The 26,725-nt window shown below is 42.7% G+C and overlaps 2 protein-coding genes and 1 long non-coding RNA gene across 5 annotated transcripts; 2 read left to right on the top strand and 1 right to left on the bottom strand.

Annotated features, from left to right (window-relative positions):
- Nucleotides 1-10,678: 10,678 nt before the first annotated feature.
- Nucleotides 10,679-17,953, top strand: LOC143443409 (uncharacterized). 2 transcript variants are annotated; one of them, XM_076939818.1, is made up of 2 exons: nt 10,679-11,088; nt 15,985-17,953. In XM_076939818.1, exon 2 carries the CDS (start codon nt 16,314-16,316, stop codon nt 17,469-17,471), a length of 1,158 nt encoding a protein of 385 aa, XP_076795933.1. In that variant the 5' UTR covers nt 10,679-11,088; nt 15,985-16,313; the 3' UTR covers nt 17,472-17,953. The 2 variants fall into 2 exon arrangements, with proteins under 2 accessions (XP_076795933.1, XP_076795934.1); XM_076939819.1 differs by having other exon boundaries at nt 15,985-16,982.
- Nucleotides 17,123-18,080, bottom strand: LOC143443410 (uncharacterized). The gene is made up of 2 exons (XR_013112374.1): nt 17,947-18,080; nt 17,123-17,366 (listed from the first exon to the last, which is right to left on the bottom strand). It is a non-coding gene; the product is annotated as an uncharacterized LOC143443410 (long non-coding RNA).
- Nucleotides 18,081-23,020: 4,940 nt separating this feature from the next.
- LOC117714027 (olfactory receptor 7E178-like) lies at nt 23,021-26,505 on the top strand. Of its 2 annotated transcripts, none has more exons than XM_034510628.2 (2): nt 23,021-23,100; nt 24,790-26,505. In XM_034510628.2, exon 2 carries the CDS (start codon nt 24,845-24,847, stop codon nt 25,730-25,732), a length of 888 nt encoding a protein of 295 aa, XP_034366519.1. In that variant the 5' UTR covers nt 23,021-23,100; nt 24,790-24,844; the 3' UTR covers nt 25,733-26,505. The 2 variants fall into 2 exon arrangements, with proteins under 2 accessions (XP_034366519.1, XP_076795935.1); XM_076939820.1 differs by lacking the exon at nt 23,021-23,100 and adding an exon at nt 23,125-23,161.
- The last annotated feature ends 220 nt before the right edge of the window (nt 26,506-26,725 follow it).

Genomic DNA, 26,725 nt, shown 5'->3' on the forward strand with positions numbered 1-26,725 from the left:
GTTGAGTAGATACACCAAGGCTGATCATTCTGCAATATACAATTCTCAAAACAAATTTTAGTATCAAGATAGTTTTTTTTTAAGAGGGCTGACATTTTATTAAGAATGTTGGTTCTAACCGCTTTTCTATTTTTCCCCTCTTTTATTGGATATAATATTTACATTTCAAATTTTATCCCCTTACCATATTTCCCCCACCACCCAGGAACCCCTTATCCCATCCCCCCTCCTCCTGCCTCTATGAAGGTGTTTACCCACCTACCCCAGAGCCCCTCCCCACCCTCAGATTCCCCCCCCACTCAGTGCTCAGCCTTCAGGGTACCAATGATCTTGTCTCCCACCTATGCCCAACAGGCCATCCTCCCCTACATATACAGCTGGAGTCATGTGTCTCTCCCTATGTGCTCCTGGGCTGGTGGTTTAGACCCTGGGGAGCTCTGGCTGGTTGGTATTGTTGCTCTCCTCACAGGGCCACCAGCCCTTAAGGTTCCTTCAATTTACTCTCTAACTCCTCCATTGGGAACCTTTGATCAGATTAATGGATAGCTGTGAGTATCTGTCTCTGGGTATGTCCGACTCTGGGGACCTCTAAGGAGACAGCCTTATCAGGCTGCTGTCAGCTTTCCCATCCTGACATCCCTATCAGCGTCTATTTTTGGTGACTGCCCATGGAATGAATACCCAGATGGAATGGTCTCCTACAACCCCCCCTTCAGATTCTGTCCCACACTTTGTCTCCATATTTGCTCCCTTGGGTATTTAGTTACTCCTTCTAAGAAAGACCTAGGCATCCTCACTTGTTCTTTCTTCTTCATGAGCTTCATGTCGTCTGGTAGTTGAATCTTTGTTGTTTCAAATTTTTGGGCTAATCTCCGCTTATCAGTGAGTAAATACCATGTGTGTTCTTTTGTGATTGGGTTACCTCACTCAGGATGATATTTTCTAGTTCCATCCATTTACCTAAGAATTTCTCGAATTCATTATTTTTAATAGCTGAGTAATATGTCAATGTACCACATTTTTTGTATCCATTCCTCTGTTGAAGGGCATCTGGGTTCTTTCCAGCTTCTGGCTATTATAAATAAGGCTGCTATGAACATAGTGGAGCATATGTCTTTGTTATTTGTTGGGGCATTTTCTGGGTATATGCCCAGAGTGGTATAGCTGGGTCCTCAGGTAGTGCTATGTCCAATTTTCTGAGGAACCGCCAGACTGACTTCCAAAGTGGTTGTACCAGCTTGCAACCCACCAACAATGAAGGAGTGTTCCTCTTTCTTCACATCCTCGCCAGCATCTACTATCACCTGAGTTTTTGATCTTAGCCATTCTGACTGGTGTGAGGTGGTATCTCAGTGTTGTTTTGATTTGCATTTCCCTGATGACTAAGGATGTTGAGCATTTCTTAAGGTGCTTCTCGGCCATTCGAGTTTCCTCAGTTGAGAATTCTTTGTTTAGCTCTGTACCCCATTTTTTAATGGGTTATTTTGTTGTTTGGCGTCTAATTTCTTGAGTTCTTTGTATATATTTGATATTAGCCCTCTATCAGATGTAGGATTGGTAATGATCTTTTCCCAATCTGTTGGTTGCCGTTTTGTCTTGTTGACAGTGTCCTTTGCCTTACAGAAGCTTTGCAATTTGATGAGGTCCCATTTGTCGATTCTTGATCTTAGAGCATAAGCCATTGGTGTTCTGTTCAGGAACTTTTCCCCTGTGCCTAGGTATTCGAGGGTCTTCCCCAACTTCTCTTCTAATAGTTTCAGTGTATCTGGCTTTATGTGAAGGTCCTTTATCCACTTGGATTTGAGCTTTGTACAAGGGGATAAGAATGGATTAATTTGCATTCTTCTACATGTTGACCTCCAGTTGAGCCAGCACCACTTGTTGAAAATGCTGTCCTTTTTCCACTGGATGGTTTTAGCTCCCTTGTCAAATATCAAGTGACCATAGGTTGCGGGTTCATTTCTGGGTCTTCAATTCTATTCCATTGATCTTCCTGTCTGTCTCTGTACCAATACCATGCAGTTTTTATCACTACTGCTCTGTAGTACAGTTTGAGGTCCGGATGGTGATTCCCCCAGAGTTCTTTATTGTTGAGAATAGTTCTCGCTATCCTAGGTTTTTTGTTATTCCAAATGAATTTGTAAATTGCTCTTTCTATCTCTATGAGAATTGATTTGGAATTTTGATGGGTATTGCATTGAATCTGTAGATTGCTTTTGGCAGGATAGCCATTTTTACTAAGTTAATCCTGCCAATCCAGGAGCATGGGAGATCTTTCCATCTTCTGAGATCTTCTTCAATTTCTTTCTTCAGAAACTTGAAGTTCTTGTCATATAGATCTTTCACTTGCTTGGTTAGATTCACTCCAAGATAATTTATTTTATTTGTGGCTATTGTGAAGGGTGTCATTTCCCTAATTTCTTTCTCAGCCTGTTTATCCTTTGAATAGAGGAAGGCTACTGATTTGTTTGAGTTGATTTTATATCCAGCCACATTGCTGAAGTTGTTTATCAGGTTTAGGAGTTCTCTGATGGAAGTTTTAGGGTCACTTAAGTATACTATCATATCATCTGCAAATAGTGAAATTTTGACTTCTTCCTTTCCTATCTGTATCCTTTTGACTTCCTTTTGTTGTCTAATTGCTCTAGCTAAGACTTCCAGTACTATATTGAACAGGTAAGGTGAGAGTGGGCAGCCTTGTCTAGTCCCTGATCTTAGTGGGATTGCTTCAAGTTTCTCTCCATTTAGTTTGATGTTGGCTACTGGCTTGCTGTATATTGCTTTTACTATGTTTAGGTGTGGGCTTTGAATTCCTGATCTTTCCAAGACTTTTAACATGAAGGGATGTTGAATTTTGTCAAATGCTTTCTCAGCATCAAGTGAGATGATCATGTGTTTTTTTTTCTTTGAGTTTATTTATGCAGTGGATTACATTGATGGATTTCTGAATATTGAACCATCCCTGCATTCCTGGGATAAAGCCTACTTGATCTTGATAGATAATTGTTTGATGTGTTGTTGGATTTGGTTTGCGAGAATTTTATTGAGTATTTTTGCATCAATATTCACAAGAGAGATTGGTCTGTAGTTCTCTTTCTTTGTTGGGTCTTTCTGTGGTTTAGGTATGAGCGTAATGGTAGCTTCATAGAACGAATTGGGTAGTGTTCCTTCTGTTTCTATTCGATGGAATAGCTTGAAGAGGATTGGTATTAGGTCTTCCTTGAAGGTCTGTAAGAATTCTGCACTGAAACCATCTGGCCCCAGACATTTTTTGGTGGGAAGATTTTTAATGACTGTGTCTATTTCTTTAGGAGTTATGCTACTATTTAGATGGTTTATCCAATCCTCGTTTAAATTTGGTACCTGGTATCTGTCTAGAAAATTGTCCATTTCATCCAGATTTTCCAATTTTGTTGATTATAGGCCTTTGTAGTAGGATCTGATGATTTTTTAAATTTCCTCTGTTTCTGTTGTTATGTCTCCCTTTTAAGTTCTGATTTTATTAATTTGAATACTGTCTCTGCACCCTTTGGTTAGTCTGGCAAAGGGTTTGTCTATCTTGTTGATTTTCTCAAAGAACCAGCTCCTGGTTTTGTTGATATTTTGTATAGTTCTTTTTGTTTTAACTTGGTTGATTTCAGCCCTGAGTTTGATTATTTCCTGCTGTCTACTCCTCTTGGTATATTATCTTCTTTTTGTTCTAATGCTTTCAGGTTTGCTGTCAAGTTGTTAATGTATGCTCTTTCCAATTTCTTTTTGTGAGCACTTAGAGCTATGATTTTTCCTCTTAGTACTGCTTTCCGTGAGTCCCACAAGTTTTGATGTGATGTGTCCTCATTTTCATTTAACTCTAAAAAGTCTTTAATTTCTTTATTTCTTCCTTGACCAAGTTATCATTGAGTAGAGCATTGTTCAGTTTCCAAGTTTATGTGGGCTTTCTGTTGTTTTTGTCCATGTCAAAGACGAGGCTTAGTCCATGGTGGTCTGATAATGTACTAAGGATTATTTCAATCTTTTTGTATCTGTTGAGGCCTGTTTTGTGACCAATTATATGGTCTATTTTGGAGAAGGTACCATGAGGTCCTGAGAAGGTATATTCTTTTGTTTTAGGATGAAATGTTCTATAGATGTCAGTTAAGTCCAATTGGTTCATAACTTCTGTTAGTTTCATTGTGTCTCAGTTTAGTTTCTGTTTCCATGATCTGTCCATAGCTGAGAGTGGGGTGTTGAAATCTCCCACTATTATTGTGTGAGGTGCAAGGTATGCTTTAAGCTTTAGTAAAGTTTCTTTTATGTATGTGTGTGCCCTTGCATTTGGGGCATAGATGTTGAGAATTGTGAGTTCCTCTTGGTACATTTTTCCTTTGATGAATATGAAGTGTCCTTCTTTATCTTTTTTGATTACTTCTGGTTGAAAACTGATTTTATTTGATATTAGAATTGCTACTCCTGCTTGTTTCTTGGGACCATTTGCTTGGAAGATTGTTTTCCAACCTTTTACTCTGAGGTAGTATCTGTCTCTTCCACAGAGGTGCATTTCCTGAATGCAGCAAAATGTTGGGTCCTGTTTACGTATCCAGTCTGATAGTGTATGTCTTTTTACTGGAGAATTGAGTCCATTGATATTAAGAGATATTAAGGAAAAATGAGTGTTGTTTCCTGTTATTTTTTGTTATTGGCAGTGGAGATATGTTTGTGTAGCTACCTTCTTTTACGGTTTTTGGAAGATTACTTTCCTGCTTTTTCTAGGTTGTAGTTTCCCTCCTTGTGATGGAGTTTTCCACCAATTATCCTTTGAAGTGCTGGATTTGTGTTGAGATACTGTGTGAATTTGGATTTGTCATGGAATATTTTGATTTCTCCATCAATAATGATTGACAGTTTTGCTGGGTATAGTAGTCTGGGCTGGCATTTGTGTTCTCTTAGGATCTCTAAGATATCTGTCCAGGATCCTCTGGCTTTTATGGTCTCTGGTGAGAAGTCTGGTGTAATTCGTATAGGTCTGCCTTTATATGTTACTTTGCCTTTTTCCCTTACTGCTTTTAGTATTTTTTCTTTGTTTTGTACATTTGCTGTTTTGACTATTATGTGTCGGGAAGTATTTCTTTTCTGGTCTAAACTATTTGGAGTTCTGTAGGCTTCTTGTATATTTATGGACATCTCTTTCTTTAGGTTAGGGAAGTTTTCCTCTATAATTTTGTTGAGGATATTTACTGGTCCTTTAAGTTGGGAGTCTTCCCCCTCATCTATTCCTATTATCCTTAGGTTTGGCCTTCTCATTGTGTCTTGGATTTCTTGTATATTTTGGGTTAGTAGCTTTTTGTATTTTGCATTTTCTTTGACAGTTGTGTCAATGTTTTCCATGGTATCTTCTGCACATGAGATTCTCTCTTCCATCTCTTGTATTCTGTTGGTAATACTTGTGTCTATGACTCCTGATCATTTTTTTTAAGTTTTCTATCTTCAGGGTATTCTCCCTTTGTGATTTCTTTATTGTTTCTACTTCCGTTTTTAGATCCTGCATGGTTTTGTTCAATTCCTTCTCCTGTTTGGTTGCATTTTCTTGCAATTCCTTAAGGGATTTTTATGTTTCCTCTTTAAGTGTTTCTATCTGTCTTCCAGTGTTCTCCTTAAGTTCTTTGAGAGTGTTATTTATGTCTTTCTTAAAGTCCTCTATCATCATCATGAGAAGTGATTTTAATTCTGAATCCTGCTTTTCTGGTGTGATGGGGTGTTCAGGGCTTGCTATGATGGGGGAACTGGGTTCTGATGATGCCATGTAACTTTGGTTTCTGTTTCTTACATTCTTGTACTTTTCCTTTTGCCATCTGGTTAACTCTAGTGCTGCCTGTACTTGCTTTCTCTGATTGAAGCCTGCCTTTCCATTTATCTCACTTGTGTCTGATCTTCTAGGGGTCCAGAAGTCTCTGTGATCTTTTCCAGCTGTACTGATTACAGTGGTATCTCTAGGATGCCTCAGGATATGGTGCCTCCAAGGTGGCAGTCCAGCTAGGTGTCTGCTGTTCTGGGTGCAGTGTCTCCTCTTGGATATCTCAGGATATGTCTGATGCTCTGAGTTCAGTTGTTCCTCTGTGGCTCTGGTTTGAGTGGACCTTCCAGTATGTCTCAGGCAGAATCCGGGGTCCACACCACAGCAGACCTGGCAGAGTTCTGGTCCAGGCCTCAGATCTATGAGATGGGCTGAAGGAGGGTGCTAGCTAATGCTGGTTGTGGGATCCGTGGAGCTTCCAGAATGTCTCCGGCGGGATCCGGGGTGCACTCACCTGCAGGCCGGCTGGGGAGAGGTCTGGTCCAGGCCTCAGCTCCGGAAGAGGGGTGAGTGGTGGAAGGGGAGTGCTAGCTGGCAGGGGCCAGGAGGGGGGGTATGTGCTGGAATCTGAGCACTCACAGCACCCAGCTATGGGCTCAGGGCAGTATGTGGGATTTCCTACCTAATGCTGGCTGTGGGATCCTTGGAGCTTCCAGAATGTCTCCAGTGGGATCCGGGGTGCACACACCAGCAGGCCAGCCAGGGAGAGGTCTTAGTGCAGAATTCTACCAGACCCTCAAAGAAGAGCTAATTTCAAAACTCCTCGAACTATTCCATGAAATAGAAAAAGAAGGAAAACTACCTAATTCATTCTATGAAGCCACAGTTACTCTGATACCTAAACCATCTAAAGACCCAACAGTGAAAGAGAACTTGAAACCAATATTGCTTATGAATATTGATGCAAACATACTCAATAAAATTTTCACAAACTGAATCCAAGAACACATTAAAACCATCATTTATCACAGTCAAGTAGGTTTTATCCTAGATCTGCAGGGATAATTCTATTTATAAAAATCTATTAATGTAATCCACTGTATAAATGTACTGAAAGAAAAAAAAATCACATGATCATCTCATTAGATGCTGAAAAGCCTTTGACAAAATACAACACACCTCCACTTTAAAAGTTCTGGAGGAGGTCCCGGCAGAGCAGCCGCTGCCACTGCCAACGAACCGGGTGCCGCCCGGGGTCCAGCAGCGCGCCGGGCAGCCGGGGCGGCCCCCCCCTAGCGGTCGGGCGAGGGCGAGGCGACGCGCACCAGGCTGAGCCCGCAGCGGGGCGGGGGCCGGGGGGCGGGCCGGGGGCGGCCCAGGCTAATGGAGGCTCCGGAGCGGGCGGGCGGCGGGGAGCCCCCGAACCTGGCGGGCGGCCGGTACTGGGCCCGCGGGCCTTCGTCCCGCAGAAGGAGATCGTGTACAACAAGCTTCTGCCCTATGCCGAGCGGCTGGATGCCTAGTCCGACTTGCAGCTGGAGCAGATCAAGAGCAACCTGGGCCGGGCTGTGCAGCTCCAGGAGCTGTGGCCCGGGGACCTCTTCTGGACGCGGAAACTCTCCACTTATATCCGACTTTATGGGAGAAAATTTAGCAAAGAAGATCATGTTCTTTTTATTAAGTTATTGTATGAGCTGGTATCAATTCCAAAACTAGAAATCAGCATGATGCAGGGATTTGCCCGTCTCTTGATCAACTTATTAAAAAAAAAGGAACTTCTTTCAAGAGATGATTTAGAGTTACCTTGGAGACCACTTTATGACATGGTAGAAAGAATATTATATTCCAAGACAGAGCACCTGAGATTAAATTCATTTCCTAATTCTATAGAAAATGTTCTCAAAACACTGGTGAAAAGCTGCCGACCATATTTTCCAGGAGATGCAACAGCAGAAATGTTAGAAGAATGGCGGCCTCTAATGTGTCCTTTTGATGTAACAATGCAAAAGGCCATCAGTTATTTTGAAATGTTTCTTCCTACCTCCCTTCCTCCAGAACTGCATCATAAAGGTTTTAAACTTTGGTTTGATGAATTAATTGGCCTTTGGGTTTCAGTGCAAAATCTCCCACAGTGGGAGGGGCAATTAGTAAATCTCTTTGCTCGATTGGCTACAGATAATATAGGATACATAGATTGGGATCCATATGTACCAAAGATATTTACAAGAATTCTTTCTGAGAAGCCTGAACCTCCCAGTGGGAAGCAGTCAAGTGTTAGTCCCAAGATTTTTAACAAATGCTTATGATATAGGACATGCTGTAATATGGATCACCGCAATGATGGTTTGTAGTTAATTATGTGTTTTATAAAATACATGTAAATTTTTTTAACCCTTCGATCCAAGCCCATGCTAATAGCTTGGTTGGTCACTTGATTATTCTTCTCTTCTTTCTATGTCTCTCCTCTTCTCTCTTTACCTCTCCCCTTTCTTTGCTCCTCTTCTCCACCCCTTTCCTTCCCCATTCTTCCTGCCCATCCCCTATCTTCCCTTCCCTTTTACCTACATCTTTGCTGGGGATTGACAAGATTCAGCTATTTTCTGATGTTTTGTATCCATATCTCAGATTTGTAATAATCCATTACTTAGTAATTTCCATATGGTTTTCAGTGTCACTTTTGAAATATAAATACTATTAGAGCAGCTTTATATTAAAATTATAGGATTTAATATTTCTTACCTCTTTGAATTGTTAATCTATGCTTGGTAAGGTTTTTGTGGAAAAGACAGAATATTCATACAGAATACAGTGAGAGTTGAAACTCTCCCACAGTTACATAGAACTTCTGTTTTTTCTTGTATTCAAGGAGAAGAGTATTTTAATGCATATTATGGAGGTTTCACTAAATTGGGCAATGTCAGCCTTGAGTTAATTTGCTCTCTTTTCCCACTCACATCTTAGTAGCCACTTCTTTTTGTAATGTTGGAGTATAATTTTTAAAAAATCAGTTATTCTAATTATTCTATCGGAATTTTGAAAATTGTGATAGTGAGTTGTGTTGTAGTAATTATTTAGAAAGTGGCCGCCTGCAAATCCGACTATCTAAGCTGCAGCTAAGCTGCAGCGTCTTTGCCTAGCTCAGCCACCATGTTGCATGGCCAGGTGCCACGTGGGCACCAGAAACACCAGCCCTGCCACCCATGAGACAGTGTGGGAGATGGCTCTGCCAGTCTAACTTCTACGCTGTCTCTGCAAGGCTGGGCATTGTCCAAACTATCCCGACAACTGCACGGGCTTGGTACAGATGAGATTCTAATGCTTAGATTATTTGGGCTTTATATATTTGGTAATTATCAATAACAGGATGCCCATACAATCAGAAGTGTGACCCAATACCTAACCTAGATATATCAACTACCTTTGACTGGCGGAGACGCGTCCTTCTCCGTGTTCGCCTCTCTCTCATCTCATCTCCCCTGGCTCCTTCTCTCTTCCTCCCTTCCTCCCCTTCTTCCTCACTTTACTCCTCCCACCTTAGCTCCTCCTAAAGAGTTGTTACGGAATCATTTTGGTTTCTTAAGTAGTTTGATCTCTTTGGGTTTCTATATTGAGAAACATAGACATAAGCTTCATTTATGCCTACTTTTGAGTGGGAAGGCATATTAATAATACAGGCTTTTTTTTTTTTCTTTTGAGATTTGAGTGGATGGTTAAGACAGGGTCTGGTTATATAGCCTTGATTAACCTAAGACTTAATATGTAGATCAGCCTGGCCTCTTAACTTGCAGAGATTTTCTTGCCCCTGCCTGGGATTTTAAGTATGAGCCAGTATACCCTTTCTTAATATAATTTGACATTTTGTTTTCCTTGCTGTTGTTAAAAGATCATTTTGAGTCAAACTAGAGGATATGAGCCCATGTTATAGCCCTTTAGATGGATGCTAATTTTTTAAATCTTTTTTCTTTAATTGTTTTAATAATAGATTAATAAATAAAATTATGTTTTTTGAATTAGAAAAAAAAAAGTTCTGGAAATATCAAGAATTCATGACATAAACCTAAACATAATAAAGACAATATATAGGAAACCAACAGCCAGCATCAAATTAAATGGAGAGAATCTAGAAGCAATCCCACTAAAATCTGGGACAAGACAAAGTTGTCCACTCTCTATCTTCTCAAATATAGTACTTGAAGTTTTAGCTAAAGTAATTAGACAACAAAATGATATCAAGGGATTGTAAATTGGAAAGGAAGAAGTCAAAATATCACTATTTACAAATAATATGATAGTATACATAAGTGACTGTGGGGAAGAAATCTCGAGGGCGGGGGGAAGAAGGAGTCTGACGGCCGGGTCTCTCACGGCAGTCTGGCATCAGGGTCCCGGGCGGGCTTCCGACCAGCGGAGGGTCCCATATTGGTACAGCCACCGTGGGCTGGCGGTGAGCAGTGGCAGATCAGGCAGATCAGGCGACATGTGGAGTCTGGTTTTCCAACGCTTTTATTGTTCATGGCATGGTAAATGGATGTAGCTGGTACGAGCTTCCCCCACCAAAAGCCAAGGGAGCCTAATTTTATAGGGAGGGAGAAAAGGGGAGGGAATAACTTAATTAGCTACGCCCTTGGCCTTTTGATAATTCATTAATATTTAAATCTCTGGAGGTGGAGACTTGTTAATCACGCCCTCTACCTGTGTGTTAAGTGACTGAAGGTGGCAGGTTAAATGGAGTTACCTCGTCCAAGGCCCAACAAGTGACCCCAAAATTCTATCACAGAACTACTACAGGTAATAACCAACTGCAGCAAAGAGGCAGGATATAAAATTAACTCCAACATATCAGTAACCTTCTTCTACTCAAAGGATAAACAGGCTGAGAAAGAAATTAGGGAAATATTGTGAGGAGCCGCCCTCACATTCACCGTTGCAAGATGGCGCTGACATCCGTTCGACCAACTGACAAATGGTTTGCGCGTGTGCTAGTGCACTGCCTCACCTGTGACACAATACCGGCCAACGGGCTACAGCCAACCATTGGGTGCCACGTCCTAGGCGGGGAGCAGTTTCCTATATAAGGGCTGGGATTTTGCCCCCTCGGGGTCCTCTTCATCTGTAAGCTTATGCTCTCCCTCTCAAGACGCATAAAAGCTTTACTGCAGAAGGATCCTGTGTGTGCCGCGTCGTTCCTGCTGGCGGGAGGTTGCGCGGGCCATCTGGTGCCGAAACCCGGGAGATCTCGACCTCGTCATCGTCAGCACCTCAGAGGACCCCTCGATTCAGAGGAGGATTCAGAACTGCAGGGAGGTACATTCGGAGAGGTATGTCTGCCCCTGAAATTTATGGCCTGATCTTCACTGTGATTTTCATGGTCCTTGTTCTAGTTGTTAAAAACTGTTTAGGAGATGAAAACTATAAGGAAGCAGTAAGTGAAGGGCAGGTTACTCTCGAGGGAGTTCAGGACAGCATGTCAGAAACCGAATGGAGTGAGAGGTTGGGCGCGCGCAAGAAAAAGGACGTCCCAAAAAAGAAGGATAGGCACCCTCCTAAGACAGGAGAGATACCCCCGATGGAGTCCAGTATCCCTCGTAAGGAGAGAAAGGGTGGGCTCTACCCCTCTTTGGAGCTGGAGGCACTGACCCTCGACAGTTCGGAAAGCTCCAGTGATGATGACACCTCTGGTAAGGATACTCTTAACTCGGAGGAGGAGGCTGAGTTAGATGAAGAAGCAGCTAGATATGAGGCAGAGAGATATCACCCAGATGATAACAAGAAATATAAAAAATTACCTAGAATTCCTCCTCAAAAGACGGTGCCCTCTGCACCTCCGCCTTATGAGGCGCATCCTCCATCAGGTTACTCGCTTGTACCAGAAAAGGTGAGGAGAAAGATCAGGACTGTATTCCCTGTTTTTGAAACAGAAAATGGAGGGCGAATTCATGTGCCAGTAGATTTCAACCAGCTTAAGGAACTGGCCGAATCTGTTCGCAAGTATGGGACCAATGCTAATTTTACCCTAGTACAGCTTGATAGACTTGCCAATTCAGCATTAACACCAGCCGATTGGCAAATGATTGCAAAAGCCGCCCTCCCTAATATGGGCCAATATATAGAATGGAAAGCACTGTGGTATGAGGCCGCACAAGCACAAGCCCGGGTCAACGCTACTGCCTTGACCCCGGAACAGAGAGATTGGACTTTAGACCTGTTAACAGGTCAAGGGGCTTATACTGCTGATCAAGCTAACTATCATTGGGGAGCCTATACCCAGGTCTCTGCCACGGCCATTAGGGCATGGAAGGCACTTTCCCGAAAGGGGAAGCGAGTGGACAACTCACAAAGATAATTCAGGGACCCCAAGAGTCCTTTTCAGATTTTGTGGCCAGAATGACAGAGGCAGCTGGGCGTATTTTCGGAGACATAGGTCCAGTCGAGCCCCTAATCCAACAGATAATTTTTGAACAAGCCACTCAGGAGTGCCGAGCAGCCATTGCTCCACGTAAAAACAAGGGCTTACAAGATTGGCTTAGGGTCTGCCGAGAGCTCGGAGGGCCCCTTACTAATGCTGGGCTGGCGGCTGCTATTCTTCAATCACAGAGGCGTCCCCTGATGAGACCCGGTCCAAAGGTCTGCTATAATTGTGGCAAGCCCGGTCATTTTAAAAAGGATTGTACAAATTTGAATAGAAAGGTAGAGACTCCCACTCTTTGTGACAGATGCGGCAAGGGATATCATAAAGCTAGTGCATGCCGTTCAGTAAGAGATATTAGGGGCAGACTCCTCCCCCCGCTGGATAATCAGTCAGACGAGATGCCAAAAAACGGGACATCGGGCCCCCGGTCCCAGGGCCCTCAAAGATATGGGAACCGACTAGTCAGAACCCAGGAAGCCAACAGAAAGAGAAATCAGGAAATAACCCAGGAAGACCCACAAGGGTGGATTTGCGAGCCGCCTCCAACTTCTTACTAATGCCACAAATGAATATTCAGCCAATTCCGGTGGAGCCTATAACACCCTTGCTTCCTGGAATCATGGGCCTTATCCTCGGCCGAGGATCACTCACCCTGCAAGGTTTAATAGTGTACCCCGGGGTAGTGGATGGCCAGCATTCTCCTGAAATACAAGTCTTATGTTCTAGCCCTAGAGGAGTTTTTTCTATTACAAAGGGAGATCGAATAGCCCAGTTGCTATTCCTCCCTGAGGTGGGAAGGGTCAATAGAATGGGAACAGAACAGATGGGCTCCTCAGGTAGTGATCTAGCTTACTTAATGATTCCCTTGAATGAAAGGCCTAAACTGTGTTTAAAAGTAAAAGGAAAAGATTTTGAGGGTATTCTAGATACTGGGGCTGATAAGAGTATCATCTCCTCACACTGGTGGCCCAAAGCATGGCCCACCATTGAGTCATCACATTCGTTACAAGGCCTAGGATATCAGTCTTGCCCCACCATCAGCTCCACAACCTTGACCTGGGAATCCCCCGAAGGACAGCAGGGAAAATTTATACCTTATATTCTTCCTCTTCCCGTTAACCTCTGGGGAAGAGATGTCTTGCAGGGTATGGGTCTCACCCTGTCAAATGAACCTATTCTTAAAAAACCATATTCGGACCAGGCAAGAGACATGATGATTAAGATGGGCTACAGGGAAGGAAAAGGACTGGGAAAGTTGGAACAGGGCAGGGTGGAGCCTATATCCCCTAGTAGAAAACAAGATAGAAAAGGGTTGGGTTTTTCCTAGGGGCCGTTGGGGTAGTACAGCCTATACCGTGGAAAACAGAGGACCCGGTGTGGGTTCCCCAATGGCCTTTATCCTCTGAAAAACTAGAAGCTGTAACAAAATTGGTAAAGGAACAATTAGAGCTCGATCACATTGAGTCTTCTACCTCACCTTGGAATACTCCCATCTTCGTGATCAAAAAGAAGTCGGGAAAATGGAGATTACTCCATGACCTCAGAGCTATTAATGAACAGATGAAATTGTTGGGCCCAGTCCAGAGGGGCCTTCCTGTGCTCTCTGCTCTCCCTTGTGGCTGGAAGCTCCTCATTATAGATATTAAAGATTGCTTTTTCTCCATACCCTTGTGCCCTAAAGATAGGCCTAGATTTGCTTTTACTATTCCTTCCATTAATCATATGGAACCAGACAAGAGGTATCAATGGAAAGTCTTACCCCAGGGCATGGCCAATAGCCCCACCATGTGTCAAATTTTTGTTCAAACAGCCTTGGGACCGCTAAGACAACGATTTCCCACCTTACTTGTCATCCATTATATGGATGACATACTTTTGTCACATAAAGAGTTAAAAATATTACAAGAAGCCTACCCCTGTTTGATACAAACTTTGGCACAATGGGGGTTACAAATAGCAGTGGAGAAGGTTCAGATCTCTGAGGTGGGCACCTTCTTGGGGACTGTTATTTCTCCTACCAATGTAATTCCCCAAAAATTGGAAATCTGTAGAGACCATCTGCACACCCTCAATGATTTTCAGAAATTATTGGGAGATATAAATTGGCTCAGACCCTTTTTGAAAATTTCTTCAGCTGAGTTGAAACCTTTATTTGATGTTTTAGAAGGAGACCCCCATATCTCCTCTCCTAGGGCCCTTACTCCTGCCGCAAGTCAGGCCTTAAAGAAGGTAGAGGATGCCTTGCAAAGAGCTCAGCTGCAGCGCATTGATGAATCACAACCTTTTATCCTGTGTGTTATGAAAACCATTCGGCTGCCAACTGCCGTGTTGTGGCAGAAAGGGCCCTTATTATGGGTTCATCCAAACGCCTCTCCTGCCAAAATTATAGACTGGTATCCCAATGCAATTGCCCAGCTTGCGCTTCGAGGAATAAAGGCAGCCATTACTCATTTTGGACGAGAGCCTAACTCTCTCATTACACCTTATACTGCTGCGCAAGTACAAGTTCTGGTGGCCACCTCTAATGATTGGGCAATCTTGGTTACCTCCTTTTCAGGACAGATTGATAATCATTATCCTAAACATCCTGTTTTACAATTTGCATTGAATCAGGCTATAGTATTTCCACAAATTACAGCTAGGCAACCTCTTAAGGATGGGATTGTTGTATATACAGATGGGTCAAAGACTGGTCTGGGTGCTTATGTAGTAAATAATAAAGTGGTGTCAAAACAGTTCAGTGAAACATCACCTCAACTTGTAGAATGTTTGGTGGTACTGGAGGTCCTTAAAACCTTTCCAGGGCCTCTTAACATTGTGTCAGATTCCTTTTACGTGGTTAACGCAGTTAACCTTCTTGAAGTAGCTGGAATCATAAAGCCCTCTAGCAGAGTTCATGGCACCTTTCAACAAATACAGCTTGCTTTATTGAATAGAAGATCTCCTATGTATATTACTCATATCAGAGCCCATTCAGGACTCCCTGGCCCTATGACTTTGGGAAATGAGCTAGCAGATAAAGCTACCAAGCTCGTGGCTGTTGCGTTATCATCTCAAACAGAAGCAGCAAGGGAGTTCCACAAACATTTTCATGTGACGGCGGAGACCTTGCGTCGCCGTTACTCACTTACCAGAAAAGAAGCCAGGGAGATTGTTATTCAATGCCAAAATTGCTGTGAATTCTTGCCTGCTCCTCATGTGGGAATAAACCCACGTGGCATAAGGCCTTTACAGGTCTGGCAGATGGATGTTACTCATGTCCCTTCCTTTGGAAGGCTTCAATACTTACATGTCTCTATTGATACATGTTCTGGTATCATTGTTGCCACACCTCTAACAGGTGAAAAGGCCTCACATGTGATCCAACATTGTCTGGAAGCATGGAGTGCCTGGGGGAAACCCAAACTCCTCAAAACAGACAATGGACCAGCTTATACCTCTCAAAAATTTCAACAGTTCTGTCACCAAATGGCAGTAACTCACTTGACTGGACTCCCATACAACCCTCAAGGACAAGGCATCGTAGAACGTGCCCATCGCACACTTAAATCATATTTAATAAAACAGAAAGGGGGGAGTTGAGGAGGCTCTCCCCCCAGTACCAAGAGTAGCTGTTTCCATGGCACTCTTTACCCTTAATTTTTTGAATCTTGATGCTCAAGGCCACACTGCGGCTGAGCGTCATTGTATAGAGCCTGACAGGCCAAAAGAAATGGTAAAATGGAAAGATGTGCTAACAGGAAAATGGAAAGGCCCGGATCCTATTTTGATAAGATCCAGGGGAGCTGTTTGTGTCTTCCCACAGGAGGACGAGAATCCCTTCTGGGTACCAGAGAGACTGACCCGCAAGATCTTTGAACATGAAAAACCGATGCTGCCAAAGTCTACAGTTGATCATCATGATGAAGATGTTGATAAGCCTGAGGATGGTAACAGGGACACCATGGTGGGGGATTATGACAACCTTCCCAATTCCCATGCCGGTGACCAATAAGTCTTTGGGCTTGGCCTATATCCCTTATGATGATCAGATTCAGAGCGTGCCCACCAATAACAGCTATCGCTTGTTAGGAAGTTTATGTTTTATATTTTACTTTCTCCCCAGATATTAGCACATATTATAATGATACCTTTATGGGATTTAATTTCACATACATGAATCCGAGAAAGGCAGATGTGAATCCGTTTGACCAATGGCTCCTTTGTGGGGTAAACGGAAGTTGCACCGATCTGTCACCCCTTGTTATGCTAGGGAAGGGGGCCACCGCTAAGGGACAATTGTCATTTGACTGGACGGGTACCCTTGGTGGTTCCCTTGGTAAAAGAAAATCGGGGGGTAGCTTTAGTTGGCAATCTGCTAACACCAAGTATACTGAGTTTAAGAGCATCACATTTGGACCTACTCTGGTCTGTGTATGGCCACCTTTTGTTTGGATAGTGAGCAATGATAGTTTTATCTGGAATGAGACCTTGACATGCGCACCTAATACCTGCTTTTTTGTTCTCTGCTGGAATGCTACAATGTTCCCTTTTGCCATGGTTACCCGCTTGCAGAGATTTGTTCTTGTGCCAGTAGAGGCACCCAACACTTTAGCCCATTTTAGAATTAGGAGAGATTTTGGAATTTCTGCCATTATAGTGGGCATTATTGCAGGGGCCGCTGTAATAGGATCGGTTACAGCCTCTGCCCTTGCATTATCCTCCTCGGTGCAGGCGGCAGATTCTATAAACCAACTGTCTGCATCAGTCACTCCAGCATTGGATGTACAAGCCTCTGCCAATTCACAAATCATGGGGGGATTGATGCTAGTGAATCAGAGGATTGACCTGGTTCAAGAGCAAATTGATATTTTATGGCAGTTGGCTCAATTGGGATGCGAACAGAAGATGCCTGGGTTATGTATAACATCCATACCTTATGATAATTATACCCGCACCACTAATTTGTCAAAAGTTTTTTCTCAGTTTTTATTGCAGAATTGGACCCTAGAATTCGAAGAAACGCTTCATAAATTGCGCTTTGCCATAATTGAGGTGAATTTGACCCGCCTTGATTTATTCTTGACCGAGGGATTGTCGTCATGGATCCATTCAGCCATCTCCTTCTTCAAAGAGTGGGTGGGGGTTGGCCTGTTCAGAGCTGCACTCTGCTGTGGGGGTGTGTTACTCCTCTGGTTGGTTTGCAAGCTTAAGGCACAAACGAAAAGAGACAAGGTGGTTGTCACCCAGGCACTCACAGCACTAGAACAAGGTGCCTCCCCCGATATTTGGCTCTCTATGCTTAGGCAATAGATCGCTGGCCACTCAGCTCTTGCACCCCAAGAGGCTGCCCTCACTGCACTGGGTAGAGTGAGTGTGCTTCAGCAGCCCAGGAGAGTTGCATGGCTAAGCACTGCAGCAGAATGGCCCTGCGGTGTTAAATGGGCCTATTCTGGGGAGATATGTCATCTTGCATGAAGGTTGAGTGCCTAAAATAACCTTCCCCCAGGAAAAATGGCACAGAGAGAGTTGTAGGCTATATCAGCCCTTGCACATCGCTGGGCGTTGCCCATTGCACGCGATAGGGTGATCTTGCCTTACTCTAATTTGCTTACTGGGGATTTGACCTCTATCTCTGCTCTCAGCATTGGGTGGTCTATTGCTTGATGATTAAAAGAAAAGGGGGAGATGTGAGGAGCCGCCCTCACATTCACCGTTGCAAGATGGCGCTGACATCCGTTCGACCAACTGACAAATGGTTTGCGCGTGTGCTAGTGCACTGCCTCACCTGTGACACAATACCGGCCAACGGGCTACAGCCAACCATTGGGTGCCACGTCCTAGGCGGGGAGCAGTTTCCTATATAAGGGCTGGGATTTTGCCCCCTCGGGGTCCTCTTCATCTGTAAGCTTATGCTCTCCCTCTCAAGACGCATAAAAGCTTTACTGCAGAAGGATCCTGTGTGTGCCGCGTCGTTCCTTCACAATAACCACAAAGTGTAGAAAATATATTAGTGTAAGTCTTACCAAGCAAGTAAAAGATGTGTATGACAAGGACTTCAAAGCAAGCCCCGAGAAAAGAAACTGAAGACCTCAGAAGATGGAAAGATCTTCCATACTCATAAATTGGTAGTATTAATATAGTGAAAATGGCCATCTTACCAAAAGCAATTTACAGATTCAATGCAATCCCTATCAAAATTTCAATCCAAAAATTTCAATCTAGTTTATCACAGACATCAAAAGAGCAATTCTCAACTTTATATAGAAAAACAAAAAACCCATTATAGCCAATCCAATTCTTTGTGGGGCAGTGGGCTGTGAGAGGCAGTTGGGTACTCAGCTGAGTCTGCTTCTAACTTTGGAGACCCTAAAGGGACAGTAGGAGTTCAGTGGTACTCCTGGGCCTCCAGGTTTCTCTCACTTATCTTCAACCATCCACAGCCCCTCCCAAAGAAAGGTTTGTGTCCTTCGGTCACATAGCACAGGTAGAGGGCATGACTACAGGCTGCAGAGCCTCAGGGATCTCCATATTAATGAGATACCTAAAGGCAAGAGGGTGTAACTAATTAAGCATTTCTTCCCCAAACCCCCTCCTACTTGCAAAAGTTATTTAACCTCAGGCCCTGAGAACACTGGGTACAGGTTCATCTACTTTCTGCCATGACAATAAACATTTTAAGATCATGGACTTCCTCTTGTACTTGGGGCCCACAGTGGGGGACTGTGCAGGTCTTCAACTATGGAGCTATTGCCTAATCTCTCATGGAGGACTTCTCTGCATTCCAGTCACAGAGGCCCACCAACTCAAGCAAGCTAGCCAAGCTAGCAGTGAGTTTCCAACCCAGCCTAGTGAGTTTCCTCTATCAAGAGTCTCATCCACCCCGTGGGGTGCCACCAGAGCTTTTCCCCCTCACCCCTTTTGGCTGCAGGTGAGTATAGCTTGTATGCCCCCATCTCAGTCTTTCGGTGGCCTCTCAGCTGTGCCTGTGAGCCCAAGGACTGAGACCAGCTGCTCTCTGGCTAGCTGCTTTGTCCTGGAGACTCCTAACCCAAGATGCCCTCATGGGACCTCAGACTAGGATCTCCCCAAACCCGGAGTGGAGCTCGTTGGCTTCCTGTGCCCTTCCCCCAGCCTTGAGCAGGCCTGAGAGACCTTGCTTACAACAGACCAAGTGATAGGATCTAGGTGGAGTTACCCACCTTAGCTGCACAGAACACAGAAGCAGAACTGCCCTTGGACTTGCCTTGAGATATCTCTGGCCATGATCCAGAACGGGTTATGGATTATTCCACCCATCTCTGAATTGATGAGCTTAAATTGAGAGCTGAACATTAAAGCTTTCAGCCTTGATCAGAGAACTTTGTCTTGGCTTCATCTCTTCTCGCCTTCCATCCCCCTTTCATTCCCAGCCCCCCTTTTAGGTGAACCCAGTTGACTCGTGGCTGCAGATGGCTACAGCTTCCCATAGCCCAGAGTCTGCCCAGCTACCTTGAGGAGTGAACTTAGTCAAATTCCCACACTTGTGTTTCCTGAGCCTCAGCCCTAGCCGCTTGGGGTGGCAGACATGTGGGATTTACAACTCAGCCCAACAGGACCCATGCCCATGTGTGAGCTACAGCCCTACAATTCTCAACAATAAAAGAACTTCCAGGGGAATCACTACCCCTAACTACAGAGCAATAGTGATAAAAACCACCTGGTATTGGTACAGAAACAGGTCAATCAATGGAATAGAATCAAAGACTCAGGTAAACAGACACATAGACATATAGGCACACACACACACACACACACACACACACACACACACACACAAACACACACCCTTGATCTTTAACAAAGAAGACAAAAAAAAACATACAGTGAAGAAAAATCATCTTCAATAAATGGTCTAACTGGTGGTCTATATGTAAGAGAATGAAAATAAATCCATACTCATCCTGCAGAAAGGTCAAGTTCAAGTAGATCATAGACCTTGACATAAAACCAGATACACTGAGTGTATAAAGTGTGAAAGAACCTTGAACTCATTGGTACTGGGGTGGGGGTGGGGGAAAGGATTTCCTCAACAGTGCACCAATGGTCCAGGCTCTAAGATCAACAATCAATAAATGGAACTTCATGAAACTGAAAAGCTTCTGTAAGGCAAAAAGACACCATCAATAAGACAAATTGGCAATCTACAGTTTGGGAGAAAACTTCACTAACCCTACATCTGACAGAGGGCTAATATCCAAAATATATAAAGATCATAAGAAATTAACTTCAAAAACCCAAATAGCCCAATTTAAAGATGGGGTACAGAGCTAAACAGAGAATTCACAGTGGAAGAATCTAAAATGACTGAGAAGCACTTAAAGAAATAATCAGTGCTTAGTCATCTGAGAAATACAAATCATAATGACCCTAAAATTTCACCTCACATCAATCAGAATGTCTAAGATCAAAAGCTCAAGTGATAGCACATGCTAGGGAAGATGAGGAGAAAGAGGAACCATCTTCCATTGGTGGTGGGATTGAAAACTGGTACAACTGTAAGGCCCCCACGAATGGAGAACCTCATCCAAGCCTCGGGAATTTGCGGCCACCCATTAACTGCAAGACACTGAACTTGATGTAATCAGCAAGAGGCATATTTTAATCAGTATACTGAGGTCAAGACCCATGACCCACGCAGGGGCAGTGGGGTCTGACCCTGGGGCTTTGGAGACAGAGAGAATTTAAAGCCCAAAACCACAACTGGGGGGGGAACCACAACCCAGGGGGAGTAAGGGAAGGTTATTGGAGAGCACCTGTGGAAAGTCCCAGCCCATTATTCAGTTTGTGACAGGGTACAAGGAACAGGCTATTCTCTAAGAGCCTATACGTAATCAGCCATCTATCTTGTGGTCAGCCAAATTCCTGGTCTCCAGGGTGCATGGGCACACTAACTTGAACTCTCAGCTCAAACCCTATTCAATCTATCGTATGGTCAGTTTTTAGTTCCTGGTACCCATAGCGCTTGGTCACGCTGTCCTGAACTCCCAGCTCTGAACTCTTATCTTACTTATTTTGTCTTGTGAATAGCTAGTTTCCTAGAACCCAGAGTGCAGAACAAGCTGATCTGCACTCTTGACTCCATCTGTGGAAGGTTTAAAAATTTTTAACTCTTTTGCAACCACTATGAAAATCAATCTGTCAGTTCCTCAGAAAACTAGAAATGGTTTTACCTAAAAACCCAGCTACACCACTCTTGGCCATATACCCAAAAGATGTTTCAACATATAACAAGGACATATCCTCCACCATGTTCATAGCAACCTTATTTGTAATAGCCAGAAGCTAGAACCAACCCAGATGTTCCTCAACTGAAGAATGGATACAAAATGTGGTTCATTTACACAATGGAATACTATTCAGCTATTAAAAATGAATTTTGCAGGCAAATTGATGGAGTGAGGAAACCTAGATCAAAAAGGACATACATGGTATGTAGTCATTGATAAGTGGATATTAGCCAAAATGTAAAGGGTACTTAGAATACAACCTACAGACTATGAAGTATAACAAGTAGAAATGTCCAAGTTAGGATGCTTCAATCCCATTTAGAAGGGAGAAGGAGATAATCATGGGAGGCAAATGGAGGGAGGGATCTGGGTAGGAGAGGAGAAGAGGAAGAGAAAAAAGCAACAGGATCAGGTATGGGGGGAGAGGACAGGAGAGAAGCCTAGAGGGCCAAGAAAATGAATGTAGATAAGCAGCCTCAGTGAGTGAGAGGTGAGAGGATTCTCTAGAAAGTACCAGATACCTGGAAGGTGAAACACTCTCGGTACTCTTTGGGGGTAACCTTAGCCAAATTGCCCAACAATGGGGAAAGGGAACTTGAAGAGTTGACCTCCAGTATATAGACATGGCCTCAAGTAGAGGGACAGAGTTACTAACCCACAGTCAAAATTCCTGACCCAAAATTGTTCCTGTCTAAAAGAATTGCAGGGACAAAAATAGAGACAAGATTGAAGAAAAGGCGGTCCAATGACTGGCCCAACTTGGGAACCATCTCATAGGTGGGAACCAATCCCTGACATTACTATGCTATGATGTGCTTACAGATGGGAGCCTGACATGACTGTCCTCTGAGAGGCCCTACCAGCAGCTGACTGAGTCAGAAGCAGATACTTAAACCCAATCATTGGACTGAAGTCAGGGACTCCTATGGTTGATTTAGGGGAAGGAATGAAGAAGCTGAGAGGAAGAGGGACTACATAGGAAGACCAACAGCTTCAATTAACCCAGACCTAGTGAGCTCCCAGAGACTGACCCACCAACCAGGAGCATACACTGGCTGGTCAGAGGACCCCAGCACATATGTAACAAAGGTCCGGCCTCAGTGGGAGAAGATGTGCTTAATACTTGAGAGACTTGAGGCCCTAGAGAAAAGTGGCCTGAGGCATCAGGGAAGGGGTGGCCTGGTGGGGGTACAGAGCACTCTCTTGGAGCCAAGTGGAAAAGGAATGGGATGAGGAATATTGGGGGGAGGGGAACTGAAGTGGAGGGCAATGACGGAAATGTAAATAAGTAAATAAATAAATAAAATAATTTAAAAAACAAAACCCTTTCATAATAAATGCTGACAATTGAATTTTATTTAATGTATAAAAAATAAAAAAATAAGAAAAGTAGAAAGGCCTATGGATAAGACTTTCCTGAAATTTCCAAGCACATTTTCTCATTTCTCTTTACTGTTAATAGTAACAAGTCCCCAAAGAAAGGGGTAATGTGGACCAGTTGGCTAATTCAGAGCTGTGTGAATTGAGCCCCCAAGGTCACACAATTGAAATAATTAGCCAGTGCCTTCAGATCTGTACTTTGTCAGCTTCAATGTCTCTTACAACCTTTGGGCATCTTCATTAGCTTGAGCCTGCCTTGTTTTCAGGTTCTGAATATATAACCCATGGCTTTGGTGAGTATCAGGCAGAAAAGAAGCAGTTGGTAATGCCCCTGCAGAGACACAGCCTAGGCCAGTAAGTGCTAATGGAGATGGTAGAAGGGTAGAAAGATTGTCCAGGTCACTGTTTCTTGTCATCAAGAGGCATGAGTGTTGGCATGGAAAGGAGGATAATAGCATGCAAAGATTCTGCTCCAAGGGCTGAGCTAGCTTTTGGATCTGGGTTGAATTCGAGGAACTCTCAGAGTCTGCTTTCCTTCAACCCTGGTTATTAGGCCTGTAGGCACCTCCCCCACATTATTAAGCAAGGGATCTTGTTTTAACAGGGAGGATTGGTATAATGTACTTTGAACTAGATTAAAAACCGTCTGGGAGACTCCAAATGCTGTATTTCTCATTTGTGTATGTAAGGATTTATGATCATAAAAAGAAGTTGATACCATATTAAAAATAGCAAAGTTAATCTCAGACACAGAATATTTTCATGGAATTTTATGGGGCTAATACAATATTCTATAAAGTAAAAATGTTTCAGAAATAGTTCTTAAAAGTTCATTATTGTTTAATTATTTCAGCTGTGTTGTTCACCAACACCTTACATGGTCAAGGCACTTTAAGGTTAAATGCACATTCATCAAAATGGAAGACCACCAGGGTCAAGCTTAGTGTGTAAGAAGCTGTGAATTTGAGTAAGCCCTTATTATCAAGAGTTAGTGGAATAGAAAATCAAATAATTAAAAAAAACTCCATAAGCTAAACTGGAAAAACTCTCTGTGATTATGAACTTTCTGTGCTATTTTGAGCCATATGATCTTTAGTCTTACAGAAGTTTTATGAATAGTCTACATCAAGGCAATTCATACACTATCTTAGAATAACAGTGTATTTTGGCAGTGTCTTAATTTCCTTTAATAATAATTGTGTTTTCTCTGCATGGGAAGTTTCTTTTTCTTTTTTTTTATATTATATTTTTGCTTGTATTATGTTGTGATCAAAGGATGGCTTATATCTCATTTTTGGTCTTGTACATTCTTCCTACTGTGTGTGAGTGTAGAAAGAGATGGGTACCACATGTCAGTGGAAAGTGAGTTTGTATTGATGCCTTTAGACTAGTGTTGCTTACATGCTTGGTCAGATAAGTTTCTTTTTCCAGGCTCACACTGATTCAAGTGTTGAGAACAAGAACAAATAACTTTTGAGTGTTCAGCTCTAAGCAGGACATCTATACCACATTCTCTATAATCAAGGGAGTGTCAAATAAGAACAGGTGGAAAGAATAAAAAAATGGAGGACGGGGAGGAATACTGTGAAACGCTGTCTTCTAGATATGGCATGGCCATTGCATGCATGCCCATATAGCAACTGTGACCACTTATACAAGGCCTACACAAAAAGTATGAAAGTAGAAGGGAATTAGATGGTACCAGAAGGATGTCATCATAAGAGAGAGAGGGGTATTGATGAGGGTAATGGAAGAATATAATCAATATATATATATATATCTATATATATAGATATAGATATAGACATATATAGTATATATATATCTCAAAAATTAAGTTAAAAAGGAATATTGAGATTGCACCAGATAAGAAAAATTGCCAAAGACGTATAGACAAAACATTTGCTTTAATCCAAAATATAGAGTGTTGAGTGATAGTAAACTTCTATCATTTTTATTAACCCTATTTGCATTTTCAAAAGCTGCTCAAACAATATAGAACTACAAAACCTAACACTTGTCTCAGAATTCCATCTCATGAGAGTCTCTGATGATCCAGGACTGCAGCCCATTCTCTTCGGGTTATTTCTGTCTATGTACTTGGTTACAGTGCTTGGTAACCTGATCATCATTCTGGCTGTCAACTCTGACTCCAACCTCCATACGCCCATGTACTTCTTCCTCTGCAATCTGTCCTTGGCTGACATCTGTTTTATCTCTACCACAGTCCCAAAGATGATTGTGAACATCCAAACTCACAGCAAGGAGATCATATATGTGGGCTGCCTTACACAGATGTCATTTTTGATTCTTTTTGGATGTATGGATGGTTTGCTTCTGACTGTGATGGCCTATGATAGATTTGTAGCTATCTGTCACCCACTGCATTACTCACTCATCATGAATCCTCGCCTCTGTGGCTCTTTAGTTTTTCTGTCTGTTTTAGTTAGTCTCGTGGATTCTCAGGCACACAATCTCATTGCCTTACACATCATCTACTTTAAAGATATAGAAATTTCCAATTTCTTCTGTGACCCTGCACAACTCCTTAATCTTGCCTGTTTTAACACATTCATTAATAACATAGTCATGTATTTTGTTGGTGCTATATCTGGTTTATTTCCTATATCTGGAATTTTCTTCTCTTACTATAAAATTGTTTTTTCCATTCTGAAAATACCATCATCAGGTGGGAGGTATAAAGCCTTTTCTACCTGTGGGTCTCACCTGTCAGTTGTTTGTTTATTTTATGGAACAGCCATTGGAGTATATCTTGGTTCAGCTGTATCACATTCTCCCAGAAGTACTGCAGTTGCCTCACTGATGTACACTGTGGTCACGCCTATGCTAAATCCTTTCATCTATAGCCTGAGGAACAAGGACATTAAAAGAGCAGTGAAGAGACTCCACAGAAGAACGCTATAATCATAGGGCCTGTGGCATCCATTTAGAGTGTGGGTTAGCAAATACATGAGAGCAAAACATCTGGACCCGTGCATCCTAATTCTTCAGTTACTAGTTTTAGGTTTTGATGACTTTAATCCCTTCTTACATTTTATAGTAGAATAGTAGTTAGTATAGTTGAGGAGAGGGAAGTAGGGAAGTTTAAAACGTATACAAATTTTCAATTAGTGAGGACAAAAATGTACTCAATCATGGTGATGGTTGTATAACAATATAAATGCAACTATTACCAATGAAGTAAACATATAGCAATACTTAATATGCTTAATTTTCTGTCTTATTAATATTTTGTCATTACAAAGTGTGATGGTGACTCTTGGTTGTCAACTTTGCTATATCTGGAATGAACTACAATCTAGAAATGGAGAGAACACCTTTGATCTGGATCTTGAGGCAGGAAGACAACATGCCTTTGATCTGGATCTTGAGGCACACCTTTAACCTGGGACACACCTTCTGCTGGAAGCCTAATACAGACAGTGGAAGACGGAAGGATTAATTGTTCTTCACCTTCTTGCACTCACTTTACCAGCACACTTGTCGGAGCCTACTCTTTCAGGATTCCAGCTTGTATCAAAGAGCAGCTGAGACATCTAGCCTCATGGGGACTGAGCAACTACTAGATTCTTGTAGTTCCTGTTCACAACTGGCCATTGTTGGATTAGTTGGACTGCAGCCTGTAAGTCATTCCAATAAACTATATATGTAAATAAAATTTATACATTATATATAAATATATACTTATATATTACCCAGTGTGTGTGTGTGTGTGTGTGTGTGTGTGTGTGTGTGTGTGTGTGAGAGCTGAATCAAGATATACTCCAATGGCTGTTCCACAAAAGGAGTAAACAGCTGATAGGTGAGACCCACAGGTGGAGAAAGCTCTATACCTCCCACTTGATGATGATATTCTCAGAATAAAAAAACCAATTTTATAGTAAGAGATACAAATAC

Source organism: Arvicanthis niloticus, chromosome 8 (genome assembly GCF_011762505.2).
Source record: "Arvicanthis niloticus isolate mArvNil1 chromosome 8, mArvNil1.pat.X, whole genome shotgun sequence".
Lineage (NCBI taxonomy): Eukaryota > Metazoa > Chordata > Mammalia > Rodentia > Muridae > Arvicanthis > Arvicanthis niloticus.

Coding starts and splice junctions, on each gene's coding strand:
- LOC143443409 (XM_076939818.1), top strand. CDS start 16,314: ATGGGATTTAATTTCACATACATGAATCCGAGAAAGGCAGATGTGAAT.
- LOC117714027 (XM_076939820.1), top strand. CDS start 23,133: ATGCCCCTGCAGAGACACAGCCTAGGCCA. Junction 23,162..24,789: donor CAGAGACACAGCCTAGGCCA/GTAAGTGCTAAT, acceptor CATTTTCAAAAG/CTGCTCAAACAATATAGAAC.